The sequence below is a fragment of the Mus caroli genome, unplaced genomic scaffold (assembly GCF_978045245.1).
Source record: "Mus caroli unplaced genomic scaffold, Mus_caroli_1 scaffold_11, whole genome shotgun sequence".
NCBI classification, from domain to species: Eukaryota; Metazoa; Chordata; class Mammalia; order Rodentia; family Muridae; genus Mus; species Mus caroli.
Genome location: NW_028227266.1, coordinates 113,123,162 through 113,143,374, shown reverse-complemented (window position 1 = coordinate 113,143,374; position 20,213 = coordinate 113,123,162). Strand labels below are relative to the sequence as shown.

The 20,213-nt window shown below is 40.7% G+C and overlaps 1 protein-coding gene across 1 annotated transcript; it reads right to left on the bottom strand.

The window, feature by feature from the left end:
• Positions 1 to 2,038: 2,038 nt before the first annotated feature.
• LOC147002160 (uncharacterized) lies at positions 2,039 to 19,868 on the bottom strand. Its single transcript, XM_085828327.1, has 11 exons — positions 19,739 to 19,868; positions 17,388 to 17,458; positions 16,618 to 16,642; positions 14,795 to 14,908; positions 12,493 to 12,554; positions 11,766 to 11,787; positions 8,980 to 9,093; positions 4,653 to 4,720; positions 4,177 to 4,201; positions 2,659 to 2,744; positions 2,039 to 2,044 (listed from the first exon to the last, which is right to left on the bottom strand). Exons 1-11 carry the CDS (start codon positions 19,866 to 19,868, stop codon positions 2,039 to 2,041), a joined length of 723 nt encoding a protein of 240 aa, XP_085684453.1.
• Positions 19,869 to 20,213: the final 345 nt, after the last annotated feature.

Below are 20,213 nucleotides of genomic sequence, written 5' to 3'. Positions count from 1 at the left end.
ATATCTTACTGGGCATGTCCCTAAGCAATGTCCCATTGTATACACTTCCCAATGAAATTTTTATGGGATTCAAGTGAGGCCAAATTTCAAGGGAAGAGTACAACTGAATAAACTTAGGCACAAAATGGGAAGGAATGCAGGGAACCACATATTAGATGGTTAGGTCACATCTGGTGGCCAGTGCAACCCAGTTGGCAGAATCAGTAACAAGGTAGAAGGGTTTTATGGGTTACTAGGCACCAAGTACAGAGTCACCATTTTACTCAGGAAATAGGGAAGAGGGTGGGCAAGGCTGTGGATAAAAGACAGAATTAGGGTGTTCAGACAATGTGGCCTATGAGGTGGGCTCCTGCATCTCTGTGGACACAGGAATCAGAAAGAGGAGTCCTCCTTGAGTTTACACTAGGCAGAATCAATGCATCCAAAGTAGAATACAGGACAGTATGTCAGACAGACAAACATCCATCCATCCATACATACATACATACTTCTCAATAAAGGAAAACCTGACCCCACTGCAGGGGTTTCACAGAAGACTTTAGGGAATATACTCTCCATTGATTCATACTCTAGACAAGAGAAGACAGGTGAGAAATATACTAAGCATGAAGTACACAAAAGTCCCAGAGAGCTCAGAGGAAAGTTGTGACACACAGGAAGACAAAGCAAGGAGATCTGATGAGACAAGGCAGGAAAATGAGGTTCAGACTCAGGTAGGACGATAAAGCCAGAAAGGACACTGGAAAGAAAATACAAGTGGCCATGCCTTTTAAATCCTGGGAACATATGTGCACACTCTGAACTAGGGATATCTGAAGAGGAGGTCATAGATGGACCAGAGTTCTAGATTCACTGTCAAGTACTAGGCCAGAGTTTCCAATGCAGGTGTCAACATGTTCTGTGACCCATTCACCCTACAGGTCAGTTTAGTGTGAAAACACAAGCTGGAAATGAGCTAACATATATCCTTCCCTCTATGCTTTTCCCCTTCTGATACCTTCCCCATATGACAGTATAGACTGAGAATGCAGTTACCTACCAGGAGCAACACTGTTCGACACTTTTCTGAACTCCCACTCCTGTACCTCCATCGCTTCTGCAAGAAAATAAACAGAGTGGCTCACTCACTTCTGCCTGCAGAGGATATAGCCACATTGGTTCACAATAGATTAGCTTCAACTTTCCACTGGCTCCTTGACTCCTCATGTTAGAGAGGGTGCTGCAGTGAGGCCAGACCACTCACTCTGCCATCCACCCATAGAGTGCCCTTTATAGAGAGACTTAACAGGCAAGAGAGGACCATAGAGGTGCTGTGATAAATCCTGCAGGACCAGCTGGAAGAGGATTTCCTTCTTCGGCATTATTGGGCCCACACTTCATGACCTTTGTATTCAGGTTCATATCAGTGACTATAGAGAGTTGTACTCCACTGATAGTTCTATCCTAAATCAACAATCAGAAGTGAACGCCAGATGTCAAACAAGCAGTGCACAAGGAGATCTCCTAATTACAGTCAAAGGATTGGAGCTTTGGCAACATCAGAGGCAGGGAGAATGCTTTAATTTTTAAATTTATTTCAGCTGTATTGCCTGCATATGAGTGCCTGTGTACCATATGCATGCAGTGCAAATCAAGACCAGAGGAGGGCATCAGATACACTGGAACTGGCTTTATGGATGGATGTAAGAAGCAATGTGGGGTGCTGAGATTAGAATCTTAGCCCTCTGGTAGAGCAGTCACTGCTCTTGCTTAAAAAGCTATTCCCCAAACTCCCCTACCTCATCTTTAATTGCCAGTGGGGTTTGCTGTTCTTTGCTTCTATACATTACCATTACAGCTGGAAGGAGAATCAAACAAACCTACATCTCACTGATGCCTTTCCCACTGCCTCAGCCTGGCAAACAGAATGTACAACCCGACTGCTTCATGAGCCCCTTTCCTGTTGATCTCCACAGGGCATTCTCTTACTTACCAGGAAAATTCTCTGTACTATCCACAGCGTTTTGTTCCTTTTTCATATCCGTCTCTCCCACCTCGGCTATACCTGAAGAAAATCAGAACAGAGTGTGCCACATGAAGTCACACTGGCTTGAAATTAAGCCCAGTTCTGCTTGGGATTTTCCATGGAGCGTCTATGGCAGAACCAGTATCTCTCATTTAATTTTCAGCCCTTCTTCCCAAAAGGGACCTGGAGTGAGGTTTCTCAGAAATGAAACCCTAAGATATTTCCTGAACAAGGGAGGGATTTCAGATACTTACAACTCCCTATCAGGGTGGAAGCCATCTGCAATCATAAAAAAGAAAGTATTGTCAGGATTGGCTCATATTATATATGTCACAATGGCCTGGCTTTCTCTGGATGATTTAGAGAACAATAGACATATATCGTATGGTGCTGCAAATGACACAGGTAAAGATGGAAAGAGTCTTTCCAACAGTGAACTTTCCAGCCCATTTATACTGCAGGCACACAATCCTTGATAGATCATGAAAAGTCATTTTTGAGGGAACTGCCTCTGTGGTTCAATTTTAATGAATATGGTGATGGCAATCACACCAGAGAGCTGGAGATCCACTGGTAAAACAGACAAATAAACAAACAATTCTCTGAATTCCACAGAGAAAACCAATTTTCAAAAAGCAACACAATTGGAATACAGTTAGACCTGCATTTCTATAGAAGACGAACAAAGGGATTCTTATGGTTTGTCTTGATTCTGGAACACGGATACCATGTGGGAAATCTAGGATAAAACAGAGTATCTGTCAGGTTGTTAATAATTAGTGATTATAAAAGCCTCAGGGAACATTCTCAATTTGCACATGAGTATATGGAGATAGCTTGGACTGCTTTGAGTCCATTCTCCACTGTAGAAGGATGTTCAAAAGAGGGGGAAAACCAGAACAAAAAGAAACCTAGGATCCTTGTTCCTTAACTAAAACCCCTTTAAACAATACAAAAGAAATCCAGCTGATCCACACTTTGCGTTATTTGCATGTAAGTTTTCAGAGCTGATTAGTTGGTGTTTTAAAACCAAACAGGAGACCCATACATACATACATTACAGACACACACACACACACACATACACACACACATGCACACAAGAATGGTGTTCAGAAGACATGAATTTGAGAGAGAACAAGGTAGGTGGTATGAGGATGGTCACAAAGAGAAAAAAGAAATAGGACATGATTTAATTTAAAAAAAAGTTTTAAAGCTCAGTGTGTGTAATTGTTTACACTAGATCTGTGCCACTAGCAGGTGGTTTTCAGAATTGCCCAGGGCTTTTCAACTAAATCTTTCCTTGGTGATTGGCAAGCAAGTTTGGAAAATCTTATTTCTCACAGTGCTATTATCAAGTGTACTATAGTACTTCAGTAATTTTATTTTTATGTTTCAAGTCAGCTTCTAAAACAAGCCCAAAACCTACTGATATAGCCACCTTAGGGTCCTTCATGATTGCTTTTAACTTCAAAGGACTGTGTAAAAAGACCAGACATAGCAGGGAGTCTTCGGACTTTTCACATGAATGCTTTCAAGCATCTGTGGCAACATCTTAGTTTACATATGCAGTTAACTGGACAACAGACACAACTCTTCATGGATGGGCAGCACCTCTGAACTACATGCTGCACTGTCAGCCATGATGCTATTGTCTTCAGGTCTTCTTAAATGAAGGAAGCAAGGGCATTCCACAGCATGAACAGACTCATATTTTCACTTTCTCTCTTTCTACAGTTTTGAGAGCCAGGAATTCTTAGGTTGTTTTCTGAAGCAAGGATGATAACAATATCCAGGCACAAATGCCAAGGAGAACAATGAGATAATAAACTATAAATTTCAATTAAAGTGTGAACTATGTCTCCCATAAACCATAACACCACACAGAATCTCATACACTCAAAATCACAGACCACTGAAGCACACAACCCCCAGCATTCTCTGTGTACACAGTCTCACGGAAACCTATGCAGAAACTTGACTATAAAAGTATATCTAGAAGAACCTTAAAAAAACAAAACAAAACAAAACAAAAACCCAAAAAACAACATGTTGACTTGCTTCCAGAAATAACAAGTTGGTTGGCCCATCAAAGAGAAGCCAGTAAGAGATGCCAGACCTATCTTAGCAGTTACATTTTCTTTCTCATCAAGGAGTTAAATAATACTTACAGCTTTGGTATTCTTCCCAGGACCCCTGAAATTACAGAAAAAAAGACATTATGAGGACAACTCCATGTGACTCGTAGGCACATGTCTTTATTTCTCTTCCTTGGTACTGAAAAGGCATGGTTCTGCCAACATTAGTAGATGGCAGAAGAGATAAGATATATCTGTGACAAACCCACATCTTCTCGTGAATGATGCATCTTTAAGTCCCGTTCAGTCATCAACTGCAAAGTAGTCAATTCAAGGAAGTACATCATTTCCAAGAGGGATGGGTGCTAGCATCCATCCTGGACCTGACTGTGCCATTCAGAAAAGCTCTTTCCCCATAAGGCTTTTATTGGTAAGGGACTATGCTATCATTCCAGAAAACAGAGCATAGTATGCATAACAATGCTACCCTATTTTGAGAGCCAAACTCAAATGAAATAGGAAATTCAGACAGCAACATTTCTATTTTAGTCAAAGTAAAGTCACCTTACCTCATCATGGTATTCGAACTCTTCTTTTCTATAAAATATTTCTTTAATTTCAGGTGCACTCTGACTTTCTAGGAAGACAGAGTAACTGTTAACCGCTGGTGGCTTTGGGCCATGGCTTCCTTAGAGAACACTGCTTAACTTATACAACAGGATGTCTGCGCTGTAAAGGCTAGATTGAGTGGCTACTGGAGCATCCTCAGTGATTGCACTGAGTCAGTGAAGAGCAAGGAAGAGAAGGAAAATGGAACACTTGCACTATGATGAGAGCAAAAGATGACAGCAAGAAAGTCTTCCAATGTTTCAAGTCTCTTACTCATATCAATCACTTTTAGACCAGAGCGTTGGTCTTCTAAGACCAAGAAATATGAGTTTAAACTTATGCTAGGTTGCATCTAGTACGAACTCTCGAGGATAATCTCTCAAGGATCAGATAATCCAGGGTACCCAATGGAATATGGCTTATAGAGTAGCAGCGGTGAACATAAGAAAGTAAAGACTATGAAAATGTCTCCCCTCTGCAGTACATCTGGGTACCCCAGAATGCTGGCAACCATTGAGGCTCACAGCAAACCAGAAGGTGAGTACTCAAGTACAATGAACTACATGGCATTTAACCTTCAGTGGTGTCATGCTCCACTCCTCAGCTCAGTGCATGGACTACAAAGGGACAGTCATATAATCATGGAAAGGACTGCCTCAGAAATTGTGTTGGAGCAGGACTGAGGTGGGGTTATTGCATAGCTTTTCTCTGGAACAGACATTATTTTTAGAGTGGACCAATAGAGCTACATAATTTCTGTCCTTGGACAAGAAAAGAATTTTCCCAAGTAATCTGCTGCTGAAAGTATGGACTGACAATGTTTTTCTGGTGGTTTCTCAGAGGCAAACATTCCATAGAATGAAATCACAATGAAATGAATATTGTAGATGATCTACATGCTTCCCACATTCTTCTGACAATCTAAAACCCACACTCATGGAGGACAATGTACATACACACACATACACACCTACGCACACATGCACACATGCACACACATACACACACACACACACACACACACACACACACAGAGAGAGAGAGAGAGAGAGAGAGAGAGAGAGAGAGAGAGAGAGAGAGAGAGAGAGACTCTTCTAAGTACAACCAACACATGAAGCTTTATGTCTTTCCCATTGATATTGAAGCTCTGTTCAGATAGGAAGGTAGTGCTTAGAATTCTATATTCTCTGGTGTATTGAAGCTACCCCCCAACAGAGCAACAGAGTTCCAGAACGAAGTCTACGATACCCTTGTTTCTATACAGTTAAAACTTATTCGAAAACCCTGGACACACTTCGTGAAATAGCATAATTATTCTAAATTCATTCAGAAAGTCACTAAAAAAGTAAGATTTCAAACAATAATTTCAAAGTAGACAAAAACCATTCATTTTATAGCAATGTCTTGTTTACAAAAGATGTGTGGAAAGGCTAAATCAAAAATTATAAGTTTAAATGTACACAAAAATGTTCATAGAAAAGAGTATACTTTTGAGTTACTCTATACAGGGAATAGAGTATCTCAGAAGCCGTGTGCTGCCATATAAGCAACCAAGTGCTAGGAGCTGGAGAGATGACTCAGAGGTTACGAACAACTGTTGCTTTTGCAGGTTAGCTGGTTTTGAGTCCCAGAATCCTGATGGTGGCTCATGTTCATCTGCAACTTTAGTTCTAGAGGATCTGACCTGTCCTCTGAGCTCTGTCTGCACAAGGCACTCACAAGGTGCATACACATAAACATAGGTAGGCAAAGGATTTATAAACCAAAGAAAACTAAAGCTAAAATATGTTTAAAGTCCAGTGTCTGTGAGTCCATGTGTACGTGGGCATGTAAGTATCCTCAGCTTGTGGCATATCCATGCCTTTGAGTGAGTACCTGCCTGTGCCCATTTTCCTGGAGACCACAAGAGAGTATCCACTAGTCTGCTGTGTTGTTCACTTCTCTGATTTCTTCCCTTCAGCAGGGTCTCTCACTGAAGCTCAAGTTACGCTGGCAGAGATGTGCTCTTGTCCCTACCACAGACAGTGCTATGTTTATAAGCACAGACATATATGTCTGGTCTTTCTGTGTGTCTTATTGATTCAGACTCAGGTCCCATTGCTTTCATATCAAATGTTCTTCTTTCAGAACATTATCTGCATACAGAATGATGGTGTCATATTTCTAATGTCAAACACCACATATCCAGGGTGTTTGTAAATAGAGAAATATTTTGATTTTTAACATTCTACATACATTTTATGGAATTAAAAAATGAATCATTATCCATTTTATTTATTTATAGTAAACATGTTTCTGGATGCTATAGTATTTCTAGGACATCTAGTATACTTTTGAGTTCTTTGGATTAGTTTTTGTTTTTCTTTTCTTACTGTCCTTTCAAGGCAGGATTTTTCTGTGTAGCTGTCCGAGAACTTGGTCTGTAACCCAGGCTGGCCTTGGACTCAGAGATACACCTGCATCTGCCTCCCAAGTGCAGTGTGTGCCACTACACCGGGCCATTCTATTCTCCTCTCCTCTCCTCTCCTCTCCTCTCCTCTCCTCTCCTCTCCTCTCCTCTCCTCTCCTCTCCTCTCCTCTCCTCTCCTCTCCTCTCCTCTCCTCTCCTCTCCCTCTCCTCTCCCTCTCCCTCTCCCTCTCCCTCTCCCTCTCCTCTCCTCTCCTCCTCTCCTCTCCTCTCCTCTCCTCTCCTCTCCTCTCCTCTCCTCTCCTCTCCTCTCCTCTCCTCTCCTCTCCTCTCCTCTCCTCTCCTCTCCTCTCCTCTCCTCTTCTCTTCTTCTCTTCTCTTCTCTTCCTCTCTCTCTCTCACTCCCCCCTCTCCTTTCTCTATCTCTGTCTCTGTCCCTGTCTCTCTGTCTCTCTCCAGATGCTAAGGAAGTCAAAGATCCCATGTATTGCCAGGCACAGAGCTCAGAGTTAAGGTGGTACTGATCAGGAGGAAGATGTTAGAGAAGGACAAGAGAAAGAGGTTATAAGGTATTAGGAGAGTGAAGAGGGTGGGCTGAAGGAGAGGCCTGGGTCTTTATGGAGCACACTGCTTAGAAGCAGGAGCCCCCGAGATTACAGTGAAGACAGAATCTATTCAAATTACACAGATGACCAAAGCTAGCAGTACCCAATGAGAATGCAGGAGAACCAGGTATACCTCCTTAAACCTACTGAAGATGTTTGGAGGAAACAGACTTCTTATTCTAAGAGTGAAATATACAAGTACACTAAAGCATAGAAGATAGACAGGCAATGTCCAGATAGATCCTAGGAGGGCTGAAATCATGTTCCTAAGCCCTAGTACATGGATACTACTAGTTCATGGGAACTATCAAGTCCACCCTCCTCATCTTATACATTGATCTCAGAATGCATGAAAAAAAATGCCCAATGCTGGGCCAAGTCAAGGTTCTTCCCCACCCACTAGATCAGTGGTTATAAGACAGGGCCAGCTCTCTAATCTCCATTGTCTTAGTCATGTTACATGCCAGTTAGTGCAGGATGAGGAGAAGAGACTACAAATGAACTAAAAATCACACATTTGACCTCTGTTTCCCAGGCCAAGCTCAAAAGTCTTTCTGCCACTTTAGCCATGCCATTCTCTGGGTGCCCTTGAAACAGGTCTAAACATTGACCTGTGGCTATAACGTGACACCACTTTGGGCTCCTCTCTCTTTATAGATGCTCCACATTCTCAAGCTAAGGCGCAAAATAAACCTTTCATCTCTAGGTTGTTTTTCTCAAAGTATTTTTTAAAGGGGGTGGAAAATAATTTAGGTATCATCTCCATAGACAGCTACTGCTCATCCTTATGCCTCCGAAAGAGGAAAATCAGAGAAACTTTCCGTTTTCCTTGTCCTTACGATTTCTTTTCCACTCTCTCATTCTCTCAAACACAGAGTGTAACATGACCACTGCTGGGACGCTCTCTCACTCAATCTGACCACCAAGGATTTTTATATAATTCACCTTTACTCTTCAGAGCTAATCCACATGGATCACTCACACGTGGGGGCAAGCAGTACCGAGAGTTGCTCACCTCGTCCTGCCTACATCAGGTGAAGCACACTGGCTTATCCAACATGTGCCTCGGCTTTCCTCTAGTTCATGTTATTCAATGAGAGCTGAAGTGAGCTTTAGGTACATTTGTACATTTTAGGGTTGCATTTCTACTGATGAGATAGATACATTAGCATTTTCACGTATAAAAATATGCTAAATCTGTTCAGTTTTACATAAGGTACACAGGATATTCAACTACTACAGATAACTGAAGCAAATCCTCAGTATTTACAGTACCTGTTTTAATAGTTGGTTGGGTTTCTTTGGATGTACCTTTATGGGCTGAAGGTTTCTCCGGAGCCTGGGAGGGACTTGAGTCCTTCCTATAAAATTTTCTAAAGAATGAAGAAACTGGGAACACATTCACAACAGGGAGAGTTAGGTTAGCTTTATGGCAGCAAAACAGAAAATTAATCATGCTTCTGTGTTTATAAAAATGACCTCATTCCCTGTTTCCAGTTAATCATCAGCGTCAGGATGGCGCTTCAGGAAGGTCACTGCATTTTGTGACTAAGCACTACACAGACACCTTAGGCAATATCTACACTTGTGTGGCTATGACAATACAGCAAGAGCAGCAGGACTTGAGTGTGTTATGGGCATGGAACAAGATGGGAGCCATATCCATCTGAGAAACACAAGTATGCAACGTTGTTCGTATAATTGTTCTTTCTCCATGCTTTCTCTCAAACAATGTAAGTTTCAGAAGGATTTCCCATGAGGATTTCAGGTTTCAAAGATAACTCTACATGGTAAACCATAAGGAAATGCTCATGTATAGCAGAAATGCTCTTTGTTTGTTAAATATCAGATGTTTGTCAGAAATGAGGTTTGTTAAATACCAGAGGAATTAAGCTAGACTCTGGTGACTGAATTCAGAGTGAGTATTCCACTGGATCCAGGTCGGGGAACATGACTGTTGTTGAGTTTTCATTTTCTACTTAATCATGGCATTTATAAGTCATGGAGAACATATGGTATTGCATTAAGAGAGCTGGGAAATATAGAATATTGTACAACATCTTATTTTTCATCCTTAGCTACTATACTATATTCTTTTCATTGGGATCAAATTCTGACAGAAGCAGCTTGAGAGAGAGAGAGAGAGAGAGAGAGAGAGAGAGAGAGAGAGAGAGAGAGAGAGAGAGAGAGAGATGGTCTCTACCTTTCAATCACTGACTCAAAATTGGAGTTTTATCCAAAAGGAGTGGAGAACCCTGGCTTAGTACAAATATGTGGCATTCCTTCTACTTCTTCTGCCTATCACATGCCTGGCAGTGAATGATTTGGATCAACAGGAATTATAGATTCTTGTATATTTCTCAGAAATACTTAGACTCCAAATTATTTTAAATCAAGTTGTCACATGAGATGTTTTGGCAAAAACAAAATTTCTCTTCTATTGACTAAACCTTGATGTCTGCAACATGACAAGGCATGAAAGGTGATCTGGCATTTGGATGACATGTATGCATGTTGCTTTCTAGATGACAAACATCCTCAGCCACTACATGAACAACCCAGATAAAGTGAAGCTGGAAGGACAGTGTGGGACATTAAGTGGTACATTAAGTTTATGCCATACCTTCTCTATTCTGACTCTTCAAATTCCAGTTTCTAAAACCTCCTTTTCCAGGGAGCATTTGCCTCAAGCCCACTCTTTATATGTACATTTTTAAGTTCCAGAATGCCTTTGATACAAGATTAGGCTTAAAATACCAATGTATAAAAGGATGAGTTTGAATTTATGATTCTCTTTACTCTAGTTCAGCAGATCTGGGTTCACACAGTGTGCCCCCATGGGCACATATTATAGTCCGTGGGATCAAAACTAGGACCTTTCACATACAAGGAATACACTAAACCAACTGGACTATACATCCTGCCCACTTTAGCTCTCTATGACAAATTCTTTTCAAGTCAAAGGCCTGACTGTGAAGGTACTTTAACACATCCAGCATCCCAGCCAAACGCTGCCTATATAAGTCAGAGTTGCCCACATAACTCAGAGTTGCCTATAATGTTGCACTGAGTGCTCAGACTTAACAGGCAGCATGAAGACTGACCACCAGTGATAGAAGTAATATTGGAACTCAAAATTGAGCTTACATTTAAAGAAATATAAATAACAAAAGACTGATCCAGCACTGCCCAATAACCAAGGGCTGACTGGAGTTCTTAGTGGACATTGCCCAGAAATTGTCCATGACATTGCTCTTTGAGATCCTGTTAATGTTGACTAGTCTGTTAAGCCTTTTCACCAGTTCTAACTGTAATGAGACATTTCTATTGTAAGTCCAGTTATCAAACACACTCAATCTATTTATTTTAATGTAGTGTCTTCCTACACGCAAACTCTCTGATCTGATCAAGCATGTGGACTTTCTCATCTTCTATACTTGTGAATGTCTTCAGGGAGATAAAGAGCACTGCCCAGTCTTCTGCTGACTGTTGGTGCTTGTCAGTGCATGGGATCTCACTAGGTGGGGTTACTGCAGACAGATGCTAGGAAGCTGGAACACTCGCACAGGGATTGCTGAACCCTTAATGAAGTATTCCTTAAGCTCTATGGCTACAGAGGCTGATGAATTACCTCTACACTTTGGGTTATGATTCTCCTGAGAACTGCACAAAGAAATAAATCTGCTGCCCATCGGTATGGCGAGGTTAAAACACATTTTTGTAGGTAAAATGTGTATCTTCCTTTTTGAATTGACACATTTGTCACTGGGAGGTGGATTGTGTAACAGGGATAACTGTCTTGGGGAAAAACCTATGCAGTCACTGCCTGGTGCACAAAACCCACCCCCCTCCCAAACTAAAGGCATTAGAGTTGAAAGCAGTTACTGTAGACACAGGGCCGTGACTGGGTACTTCAGGTATCACTTTTCCCCCTTTTAACTCCCAATTTTCACTCCCACTAGAAATCTTATATCACTGTAGTGTACCAGACAAAAGACAGCTAGTATTTCTACAATTCTTATCTAAAATGTGTCCTGAGAAAGAAATTCCATAATACATACATTTAAATTGTTTGGATTCCACCTGTAATTAAAAGGAAAGAAAACACTTTGAGGCTCATGACAAAACATGCTAAGTTTTGTCTGCATAGTTCTTTGGTTTACACTTGTGACACAGCACAGTGTAAAGTACATAGGAAAAAGACATAAAAAGGGCTTGCATGATACTTTATGTGATGATGTCACAGAAAACCCAGGCTATGCACTTAGTGGCAGAAACTATTATGTTGCACACTTATGTTGACTCGAGGTAAGATCAGACCACCTTTGGTTGGCAGACCAACTTAATAATCCCTTTTGTGAGATTAATTCCTCTATGGGGGCTCCAATTAGTTGCAATGAATGATCATGTTTTAAATGTATTACACCCTCAGCATTCAAATATACATTGCATGAAGCTTCCCACTACATAGTTTTGGGGAATGACTCAAACTCATTCTAGATGACAGACTCAAGAAACAAGCAGGAGCAGACCCTTAAGGAAAAACACACATTCTTATAGATGGTATGCTTGATAACTTTTGAATAAATATTATATACCATGTGTCTAATGAGGAACTTTTTATTCAGATAAAAAGGTTTCTGTCCACAAACTATGTTGCCCAACACTGGAAGTTTTATGCTCTATTCAGGCAGGAACAAGCTCATACAACTCTCTGTCTTCTTCTTCCTTAAGCTAAAGATCACCAAAGTAACTTTTCTATCTTATAGAAAAGAAAGGGCTTCTTACCTTTGTCACGAACTCTGATATATGGTCTTCGCTAACTGGTGAAGCTGCAGTGACATTCTCTGCTAAGAGGAGGGGGACAGACATTGACAGTCAGCTCATTGTACTGCTTACTACTACTACTTAGGCAGCATCTTTGCTTGGTGAGGATAAAAGTACAAGGACTTAGCACATGTGACTAGACCTAATGAACAGGATGGCTGGGCTGCTGCTGAACTGCTTTCCCTTGAAGGTAAATTAAAGTAAAGAAAGACATGGAGAGGTATTAGTAACAGAACTGTTCCATTTGCAGAGAGGAGGGACCCAAATCAGCATAAAATAACCGGTCTTTGCCGTGTAAGATGAAACACAAGTCTTCACATGTATTCCATTTGGAGGGACCACTGTGCCTCAGTTTGCCTGTTGAGGTCAGAGGACAAACTGTGGGTTCCTAAATCTGTACATGGAAAAGCTAACCCCTACATGTCAAAATGCTCAGGAAACATTTTGGAAGATGAGTGGAATGATTCTAAGAGATGGCGGGATAGGATAGATGCTGCTAGATAGTGTCTTCTAGACATGAAAGGGATGATAAACACATGAGATCCCATACAATCGTTCAAACAGGGCCTGCATCATGCCAGCATCTATTGACTGACCACTTTGGATCAAGAACTATGGCTAATCAGTGATGAGAGAGAGAGAGAGAGAGAGAGAGAGAGAGAGAGAGAGAGAGAGAGAGAGAGAGAGAGAGAGAGAGAATATGGAATATGAATCAGTTTTCTCTAGGGGTGAACCCCCCTCATAGCTTGATTTCAAATTAGCAGCACTAAACATGTATACTTAAGAGCAACATTAAATAAACTCAAGTGTTTATGTAGCAATAATATTTATCATAGAAGAGGTCATATATTTGAAGGGGAACTTGGGATATGTTGGACTGGGGAGGGGGGTAGAATTATATAAATAAAGTAGTCGCATTAAATTCTCTAAGTGTAAATTAAAACAATCTTGCTTTTCCATGTCTCCCCACTTCCTTCCTTCAATCAAGGTGTAGATGCTGGACCCAGAATTTCCCATTTTTGGCCCTGACTCTGCTGGGGTAACAGGTGTGTACAGAAGTGTCCCACCCTTTGTCTGTGTGTGTGTGTGTGTGTGTGTGTGTGCTGGGGATTCAAACTAGTAGTTCACAGCTAGTGTTCACAGCAAGTGTTCTTACCCATGGGGCCATCTGCACAGTCTGTAGTTTTCTGTACACAACTATTTTAAAGTGGAGGCTTGTATTACAAGAAATTATCCCTCAAAGTAAAGAATGATACAATCTTGGAAAGTGTGACTAAAAAGAGGTAAATTGTAATAATTTGTCATATATGGTGCACATTTTATAGAAGTAGATGGCAAAATTGATAATCTATATGTCATTTATGCGTTTATAAATATGCAGTTTTCTGGCCTTTATAACATTTCTTCTTTGTGATGTATATATCTGCAACCACCCCACCCCGTTTTTGGAAAGTTGTAATGTGACTCTGCCACAAACTTCCATTTACATAACTTCCCTATGTAAATGATCTGTAAGCTTATATTACACTGAAAAATAAAATATTACTTCCTTACGGTGTTTCCTTCTTGGTATTTTATAACAACTGCAAAAATTATTTAGATAGGGCACAACACAATGGAAATGTACTGCTATTCACTGAACTTGAAATCCTGGGTGTTTCGTAGTATCACAGTAGTCTGGGGGAAACTGTGTACAAGCAACACAATGGCAAGTAAAGCAGAGCACCCCAGGCACCATGAGCAGTGTGCACTGGTAAGTGGAAAAGAACACGAACCTCTCCTTTCCCCATCCTTACAGATATTGTCCCCACACTCTCATCTCCAAACACAGGTATAACCTGACCATTTCTGGGATCTTTGCCACTTGATTAAGATGAGGCATTCTGGTACCTGGTTTGACTTTAACCCTCAATCATGGGTCACTGGACATATACCAGGTCACTCTTTAGAAAGATCTGCTACAATCAATTTACATCACTCTCATAGGAGAGAAAGCACTAGAGGGCAGTTCACCAAATCCTGTCTCTACAGGGGAATTCCTCCCGACTCAGGGAAGATGTGCTTCAGCTTTGCACTGTTTCATGCTATTGAATGAGAGACCCAAAACTGAATGCATTTTGAAATTCTGTGGTTGTATTTCAATCAAAGATATAGATATATGGCATTGTTTCCATGGGAAAAATAGCCTTAAACTTTTCTATAAATTGACACATGAGATAAAAAAGTTATCAACCACTATAGACAATTACAATTCCCACAGTACCTTTATCATTCTTTACATTTGTTTTAGGTGATGGAATATTGCAGACTTGTGGTCCACAAACCTCTAGAGGACCCATAGCTTGCTTCTCTTCAACTCTTTTTAATAGTGCAGAAACTAGGAATACATTAAAAAGAGGAAGTTTTGTCACCTTTTGGTAGAAAACTCAAGCAAACTAACAACTACTGAGTATTTGTGCCTTTGATCTGACTGCTTGTTCCAGGTGCAGTCATCAGAGTGAGATTGGTGCTTCAGGAGGATCACTGCATGTCATGTACAAGGAGTTAGGCATTGAATGGACATCACAGGAATCCCAGATAAAGCCTAAATATAGATGGATATGAAAACACAGAAGGAAGAGCCACACGACTGAGCATGCTGTCATGAGTGTCCTGCCCAATGGGTATAACTCTAACCCTTCTGAGAGCCACAAGCACACAGCCACACTCTTGCAATGCCTTCAGCCACCAACTCTTCACTACAACACAAAGACTTCCTCCTTAGGTGGTTGAGAAGGACTTCCCATGAGACTCACTAGGCTAGAACAGATCAATCTCTTTAGTGTATACTGTAGGAAAAGCACAGGCATTGCTGGAGTGCCCTGTGATGTCTGTGACATGTCAGAAGACCTCAGCTGCATAGGAGTAACTGTACCTGGAGTCAGGAATGCATTTATTCCAGAACATTGTACAACACTTGTTTACTCTTCATTCTTATCGACTAAATGTCATGGGCAATGTATGTTATTCCCTTAGTGGGATGTAGAGTGGTAACAAGCTGTGAGACCCTCTGACTTTTCACCCAAGCTTACAATGATAGCTACATTCATGCATCAGTGACCATCTTCCCTGACAGATACAACTGAAGGTACACATAGTCTACCTTTCAACTCAAAAGAAGTTGTGGGATTCCTGGATCAGTAAACAGGGCCTTCCCCCACCATCCTCACACTGTCAACTGGCTCTCAGAAACTGAGTCTGATCACTGAGGAACAGAATCCCACTGATGACTCAGACACCAAGTCAATGCAACCCAGTTCTCACATGAAGCTGTGCAAAGAAAAAGGGGGAGCTTCTTTTTATCTGGTCACATCTAGATATACCCTCAACTGGAAGAGACTGGAAAGGCAGCTTGGTGTCATTGTAGGTTGCAAATGTCCCCTCATGCAGTGTTGGGCTCCCATTGTCAGAATCTGTGGTCTGCCTAGAAGTGTGTGGGCTTTTCTACCTCTCATGCTTGTGGATGTATGTCTGTGGGCAGATGGAGAGCAATGCCCTGGCTCTGCCCTCTGAGGTAGTCATGGCAGAGTCTGGGCTCTCTGTGATTTGGACCTACTGAAGGAAGATGCTGGGAATATGTAATATAGGCATCACGAAGTCCTTGTTCCACAAAGTGTCTGTTGATCTGCATGGAGAGCCTCATCGTTCACCTCATAGAGTAACACAATTAAGAAATGAATGCACCACATGTCATGAACTTTCAATTCGTGTTTTGTAGGTTAAATGTGTATCCTATTATGGTAATTCAATAGATTCTCACAAGAGATTGGAGTGGATAATCTGGATGACTATCTTGGACAAAAACAGATTTAGATGCAACCTGATATACACCATTGTAAACTAACTACAGAGATCCTAGATGGATCCAGTGAATCTACACAAATGGCTTTAGCCTAATTTTTTTTTTTAACTTAGGAAACTACCATTTTAAAAAACAAAATCCAAGTTGTTCTCATGAGGTAACTTAGATCATAGTGTTGCATTCACATATAAGTTTACCCAAAATTTGTTTCTAAAATATGTCTTAAGAGACTTGGCAATACATACTGCGTCTGCGGTTTTTATTTTCCACCTGAAATTTAAAGGAGAGAAAAAGAGTATGCAGTGCAGGTCATGCCAGTTTCTGTTTGCATGGGTCTTTGAAAAGTATATCAACATGTTCTTAATGCCAATCAACATAGGTAAGTATCTTTAAGTGAAAGATTATGTATTAGTATATTCTGTGATGGTATCACAGAAGACCAGAATTTCTTAGTTGTGCCGCTTCCCACTTTTCCTATTTCAAAGGCCATATTAACTACCACTAACTGTTTGTCCTCTGCCCAGTGTTCTGAAAGTCACACTGCAACATGCTTGAGCAGCTTTAGAAGTCAGCTGTGGAATTAATCCCTTCTGTAATATGGTCTCAATTATTTATAATAATGCTTGTGGTAAGTCTTACCACTTAGCATCCCCACCTGGACATATGAAGCTTCCTCCACACTGACTTTTGTGGGACATACTGCATATAAGTCAAGGAAACCTGACATGCTTGTCAACTTCTACATGGAATTTATACATTTCCCAAAAGAGGAACATTTTTCTCCAAAGTAAAAAGTCCCATCATACAGACTGTGACACTTGACACTGGGTGCTTTGGTGCTCTTTGTTTAGCTCAAGATCGGGACCAGGCTACTACAATCCCACTTTTCCCTTGCTTAAGCTAAGTCTCTTAAGACCCAAGAAAACCCTGCTCAATGTTGTTCTTAAAATGGGCTTTTGACTGAAGAATAAGATCACTAAAGTAACATTTCTCTCTTAAAGAAAGGCCTTCTTACCGACTCCATAGTCTCTGATGTATTTTTGGGGGCATCTTGTGCATGTATATTGTCAGTATTCTCCAGTATGTCTAAGAGGACAGAAAGTGACAGTCAGCTCATGGAACTGCTTACAACTTACACAGCATCCTTGCTTGCTGTGGGGAAAAGTGTGGGCAAATGCAGGTGATTAGACCTAATGAGCAAGTTGCTTGGGTTGCTGCTAGCTTGTCTTCCCTTGAAGGCACATTAAAGAAAGACCTAGAGAGATATGAGTAACAGAAATGCTACATTTCAAGTCGGGGGAACCCAAAGTAACATAATAATCCATCTTTGATTGTGTATTATTCAATTACGTTTTCACACATATTTTGTTTGGTGGGACACTTTTGCATTTCAGAGAACAACTTGTAGATCCCTTTCTCTTCATTTGTCATATATGTTCTGGAGATTTCAATTTCAGGTCATTGGGCATGGTGGAGGCATCCATTTTCTTGGAAAGGATGACTCTTCTTCCTAAGTGTAGCCTAGGATACTCACAGTACCCTGGGCATCTCTGACCATCCATTCAGACCATGTAGATTCAGAGACAGGGGGAGTCTACAGACTTGGGCTGTCCTTTTAGCTCTCATCTAGAACCCTTACCCCATCTCACTTCTCAGTTTTAGATCCAAGTAGTAGTCAGATCCATTTGCTTTTTGAACTAGTCTGAAACAGAATTGTTACCACATGTCTCTGTATCCACAAATTCCTCAAGATCCATGTATAAGTTGGATCTGCTATTTCTCTTGGTAAATCTGACTCTATTCCCTTTGTCCCTGCTGCCTTCCCCTCAGACTCAGGCCAGGGATAGCGATGGTATATGCATTCTGACTTACTGAAGCTAAGCCAGAGCCTTCACCAAAGTGTATAAAAATAGAAAAACTAAAAGTATCCCTATTGTAAGGTGATGTTTCATGTAAGTATAGATTTCAAAAATCCCAACAGAAATATTATCAATAAAGTGCTAGAATATAAATTCAACTTTAAAAATCAGAACACTTTCTCTATACCAATACAAAGCAAGCTGAAAGAGAGATCAAGGAAACATTCATATTCATGGTAGCCTCCAAAATTAAATATTTAGAAGTAAATTTAAAATGGGAAGTGAAAGATCTCTACAGCGAAAACGTTATAGCCCTGAAGGAGACACTAGAAAGTGGAATCCCCATTATGCTCTTGGATTGGTAGAATTAACAATGATCATCCTACCAAAGAAATTCCAATGCAATGAAATTCAAAATTCATGTGACATTCTTCACAAAAATACAAAAGTCCTAAAATCTCATGTGGAAGCACAAAAAGATCCAGAGTAGCCAAAGCAATCCTGTGCAAGTGACCATGTTGGAGCGATTAACATCAAAGATATTATCCTATATTGCACTTTTAGTAACAAAGATAGCATAGTCATGGAACAAAATAGATATGTATATCAATAACACAGACAACTCATGCACACAATTAAAACTTTTCATACTTGGTCATTATTCTAACTAAACATATCCAGCATCTACAACTAATGGTGAGGGGAAAGCAGAGAAAGTGGGGAAAGCACATGTTCAGTCATGAAATTAGAGCTTTGTCTATTACTCTGCCCCAAATCAACTCTAAATGGATCAAAGGCCTAAAAGTGAAAGCTTAAAAGCTGAAACAGTCAAACAAACAAAGAGGCAGCACCCAAAGGCTTTCTGAATACGACTTCATTTACTCAGTAATTAAGGCCGAAATGGACAAATATAACGTATAAAACAACAAAAAGGGCTGTATAACAACAACAAAAATCAACCCTGAAGATGAAAATAGAAGAGAAAGTCTTTGCCCGCTGCATCTCTGACACAGCATTCATATCCAGAATATCTAAAAAAACTATAAAAAGAAAGGGCTTAGTATAAAAATGATCTAATGAAAAGATATGACAAAGATGATAAGGCCATGAAATCTCAACTGTATAGTTGCTTAAACAGGACCAGCATCAAGACCAACTCTATTGATATGCCACTGTATAGCAAGAGCTACAGGTAATCAGTGTTTAGAGAGAATCAGTTTTCTCCAGGAGTGGGCCCCTCACAGATTTTCTAATTCCAAACTAACTGCACTAAACACACACACACACACATACACACACACACACACACACACACACACATCTAAGAGTAACATTAAATGGATTTATCCTTATGTAACAACAGTTATAAACGAAGAGGTAATATATTTGAAGGGAGAATATGGGATGAGTTGGACTGGAGAGAAGGAGGAATAGAATAATGTAAAGTGGACCCAGCATACTCAGCACCAGTGTGTTCTTCTACTTTGTCCCTTTTGTACTTTCTTACCTGGACTATAGCTCTGAATGCATCCCTGGAGACCTGCAGCCACCTGGGACAACCAGGCTAAATCCTCATGCATGAATTCCCTGACCACTGGGTTCCCCCACAAGCTCATCAGCCATAAGGTCTGCCCCATCCGCTCTGTGATCCATAGACCTATTCATATCCCTACCTGCAATCTCCGAGGCTTGTAGCTATCAGGAACCATAAGTTCTGACTATATCCCTGTAGGCCCGCTGTCACTCAGACAATCAGAGGCTAGATGCCATCAGAGATGACCAGCTCTGTCAAAATCCTAGGAGGCCTAGTGCCATCTCGGCCAACCAGCTCTATCTGCTACCCCAGAAGCCTACTGGCATCAGGATCTATTAGGCCTAACAAAACAAAGGATAACAAAACTAAATGTCAGCTTAAGAACAACAACAACAACAAAAATAAACATAAAACAAACATGAACCAACAGCAACAAAAAAACCAAAAA

Bases quoted from the DNA above. Each gene is read 5' to 3' on its own strand.
- LOC147002160 (XM_085828327.1), bottom strand. From the start codon at position 19,868: ATGGGGCAGACCTTATGGCTGATGAGCTTGTGGGGGAACCCAGTGGTC. The intron at 4,721-8,979 runs GTACTGTAAATA...CTGTCTTCCTAG, and splicing joins CCAACCAACTATTAAAACAG to AAAGTCAGAGTGCACCTGAA. The intron at 2,745-4,176 runs GTAAGTATTATT...GTTTTATCCTAG, and splicing joins CTGGGAAGAATACCAAAGCT to ATTTCCCACATGGTATCCGT.